General features: G+C 54.6%; 1 protein-coding gene across 1 annotated transcript; it reads left to right on the top strand.

The window, feature by feature from the left end:
* The first annotated feature begins 609 nt into the window (after window positions 1-609).
* On the top strand, window positions 610-1,401 carry LOC136515632 (globulin-1 S allele-like). Its single transcript, XM_066509164.1, is given in 5 exon segments — window positions 610-687; window positions 818-1,036; window positions 1,070-1,168; window positions 1,171-1,211; window positions 1,260-1,401. Coding segments are annotated over 5 exon segments (579 nt in total).
* Window positions 1,402-3,265: the final 1,864 nt, after the last annotated feature.

The raw sequence follows: 3,265 nt of genomic DNA, 5'->3' as shown, positions 1-3,265 counted from the left end.
GGTAATTGAATAATTGCCGATGCTGCCGAACAGATATGGACGTGGAACTGATTCCATATGAAAATAGACTTGATAAGCTTTCCAACAAGTCCTAAAGCGCCCGAATCCGACTCCGTATACAACCGTGGTGATGGTCACAAGTTGGTGCCTTTCTGCAGTTTGAATCCAGCCATCGCGAATCCTTCTCCCTTTCGGTCTTCTCCTTGGTTCCTAATCAAAACAAGAGTGCACGTGTTTCCAAGATCTAAACAAGATGGACAGGAGCTCAAGAGGCAACTCACTTGATGATTAATTTTATGAGCACGAGCACGAGTAAGAGGACCAGCGATAGGTACTGGTGTCGGCGCGGATGCGTCGTCAGTGTTGATGTCCTCATCATCATATATATATATACCTTTAAAAAAGTTTGTAATTACACCCAAGTCATTAAAAAAGATGATCATACACGAGTGCCATCATTCTGAACTTCTTTGCTCTCTAAGCCATTCCGTCGGTGTTCTGTTTGTTTTTCACCGTTACATGTGGGCCCGGTCAGTTTTAAGGTCCAGAATACCCTTCTCCACACCGCTTGCAAAGGCCTTTCTCCACACTAGATCTGCTGCGTCATGCATGGCACGGCCACAGGGGCCACAAGTCCTGGCAGTGCGAGCAGCGGTGCGAGGACAGTCCCTGGCACCAGCACGCCCGGTGCGTGGAGCAGTGCAGGGAGGAGGAGCGAGAGAAGCAGCAGGAGGAGTAGGGCAGCAGGCACGAGCATGAGCATGACCGCCGTGGCGACTGGCGTGGCGAGGGCTCGTTGGGAGACGAGCGTGAGCAGGAGCAGGGCCGGCGACCGTACGTGTTCGACCAGCGCAGCTTCCGCCGCATTGTTCGGAGCGAGCAGGGGTCCGTGAGGGCACTCCGGCCATTCCACGAGGCGTCCAAGCTCCTCCGTGGCATCCGGAACTACCGCGTGGCGGTCCCGGAGGCGAACCCGCGCTTGTTCGTTGTGCCTAGCCACACTGACGCTCGCCCCATGCGGTGGCCCACGGAGGAGTAGATCCACGAGCTGCAGTGCCACGCCTCGGAGGGCGGCCGCGGCCCGCACTGGCCCCTGCCGCCGTTCGGCGAGTCGCACAGCCCCTACAACCTCCTGGACCAGCGGCCCAGCATCGGCAACCAGCACGGGTAGCTCTACGAGGCCGACGCGCGCAGCTTCCACGACCTCGCCCGCACCACCAATAGTCGCAGGGCGACGAGCGCGAGCACGGCAAGGGCAGGCGGAGGAGTGAAGAAGAAGAAGGATCCGAGGAGGAGGAGGAAGTTGGGTAGGGGTACCACACCATCCGGGCGTGGCTGTCGCCAGGCACGGCGTTCGTGGTGCCCGTGGGCCACTCGTTCGTCACCGAAGGAAACAAATGAGAGAGATGGGGGAGGAACGGATGAACGGCGAGATTGACGATGGCCGAGCTCCGACGAGCACCCGTCCGCGCCCGCCGACAGACGTGTCCCGCGCCGTCGGCCACGACACCTCCAGCGCCTGGGGGGCGACTGCACAACCCTGTCCCGTGCGTCCCGACGATCCTGAGCGTCGAAGTCCCGTTGGATCCGCGACTCCAGCATAGCCTGCTTGCCGCGCGGCTCCCATGCGCCCGCGTCCACCTCCGGGGTGCGACCGGCCTCCGCGTGCAGGGCCAGAGCAGCGTCCGCAGCCGCCTGGGCCGCAGTCGCTGCCTGGTGCGCAATCTCGGCCGCCCGCGCTGCCACCGCCTCTGCGTCCGCAATCCGTGCTGCCCGAGACGCTGTGTCCGCGTCCCGCTGCGCGCGTGCCTGCACTACGTCCGCGTCCACGAGCCGCTGCGCGCACTCCCACGTTGTTGCCGCTCGCTAGCGCTCCGCTTCGGTCATAACTTCCTCATACGACATCGAAACGGGCCATTCTTGGATGCGTTGGAAAGGGGACGACGATGCCATCGTTTTGGATCTGGTCCCAGCTCCAGAAGGTCCGTGGATCATTCTGTGTGACCACGGCAAGGTGCTGCGTCACCTATTTGGGCCAACTTGGCCATGTATCGTGTCGGGCCTTAAGCCCAAGTTGTGGGCGCCCAACCCCTGGCCGTCCCCAACCCTAGGTCGAGTATTAGACTATAAACACAGCCACCGCCGCTGCTACACAATTGGGTTTTGTTTAGAGTTTAGTTTTCCATCGAGAAACTGAATCGTTCATTGTAACTGTGGTGACAAATCCTTTTACAGTGATCCAGGGTCCCCGTTCTTGATCTCCTCCACTGTGTTGATTAGTCCTTTAGAACCGAGTTCTTGAATCCTCTATTGATATCCGCGTCATTCATATTTGCAATTTCAGATTGCGTGTTTTACCTTCTTGCTTGTGCTCTTCGATTCGCTTGCAGGAAAAGCCTTCTTGGCGAGGTCAATTAAGTTGTGCTTGGTTGATAACCAACGGAGCAGGGGTGTAACGGTTGTAGGGTTCGAATCGTGTCTGATTTGAAGCCGGATCGCCAACGTCGAGATCTCCACAAATCGAACTTACCGGCTACCTCTCGGAAGATCGGGCCTGTACCCATCACTTCCCCCTTCGGCCGCCCGAGCTCAGAGATCGAGTTTGAGAGATCGAGTTTGAGAGAGAGGATAAGGATGAGAGGGGTATTATGGACATTTATACTGACCGGGCCCGGTGAAAAACTAACATACCACCGACGGAATGGCTTGGAGAGCAAAGAAGTTCAGAACGATGACACTCGTGTGCGGTCAATTTTTTTTAATGGCTTATGTGTAACTACAAACTTTTTTAATGGTATACATGTAAAAACCTCATGGAAAAATATGGCTGGGAAAAAATCTCAGTAACTGAAATGTACGCCGACAACTCTACATCAATCCAACCTTTTCTTTCTTTCACATTCTTCTTCTTTTCTAAACTGAAATGAGGTTAGTTCAATTGGTGGGTTCGTTACTGCAGAACATGCCAACCCCATTTTAAGTCCTAGATTACCAAACCTGCTTGTATTTCTTCTGAGGCGCATTTGAGTGTGTTTGGTTATCTAAACAAGGTCAATGTTATTATTAATAATTATAAGATTTTGGCCCTGTTCGGCTTACCCCATATTTGGCTTATTTAGCTTCTTTTTTTAGCCAGAATAGTGTTTTTCTCTCACAACAATTCAGCCGAAACAGTGTTTTTAGCCAGTTTCAGCTAAGTTTCAGACCAGCAAAAATATGATCGCGTGGCCGTTTTGGTGTTCCTTCCTCCCTCGTCACATGTGAG

The sequence above is a fragment of the Miscanthus floridulus genome, chromosome 17 (assembly GCF_019320115.1).
Source record: "Miscanthus floridulus cultivar M001 chromosome 17, ASM1932011v1, whole genome shotgun sequence".
Classification (NCBI taxonomy): domain Eukaryota; kingdom Viridiplantae; phylum Streptophyta; class Magnoliopsida; order Poales; family Poaceae; genus Miscanthus; species Miscanthus floridulus.
Note: the sequence above shows the minus strand (reverse complement) of the source record. Positions and strands in the feature narration are given on the sequence as shown.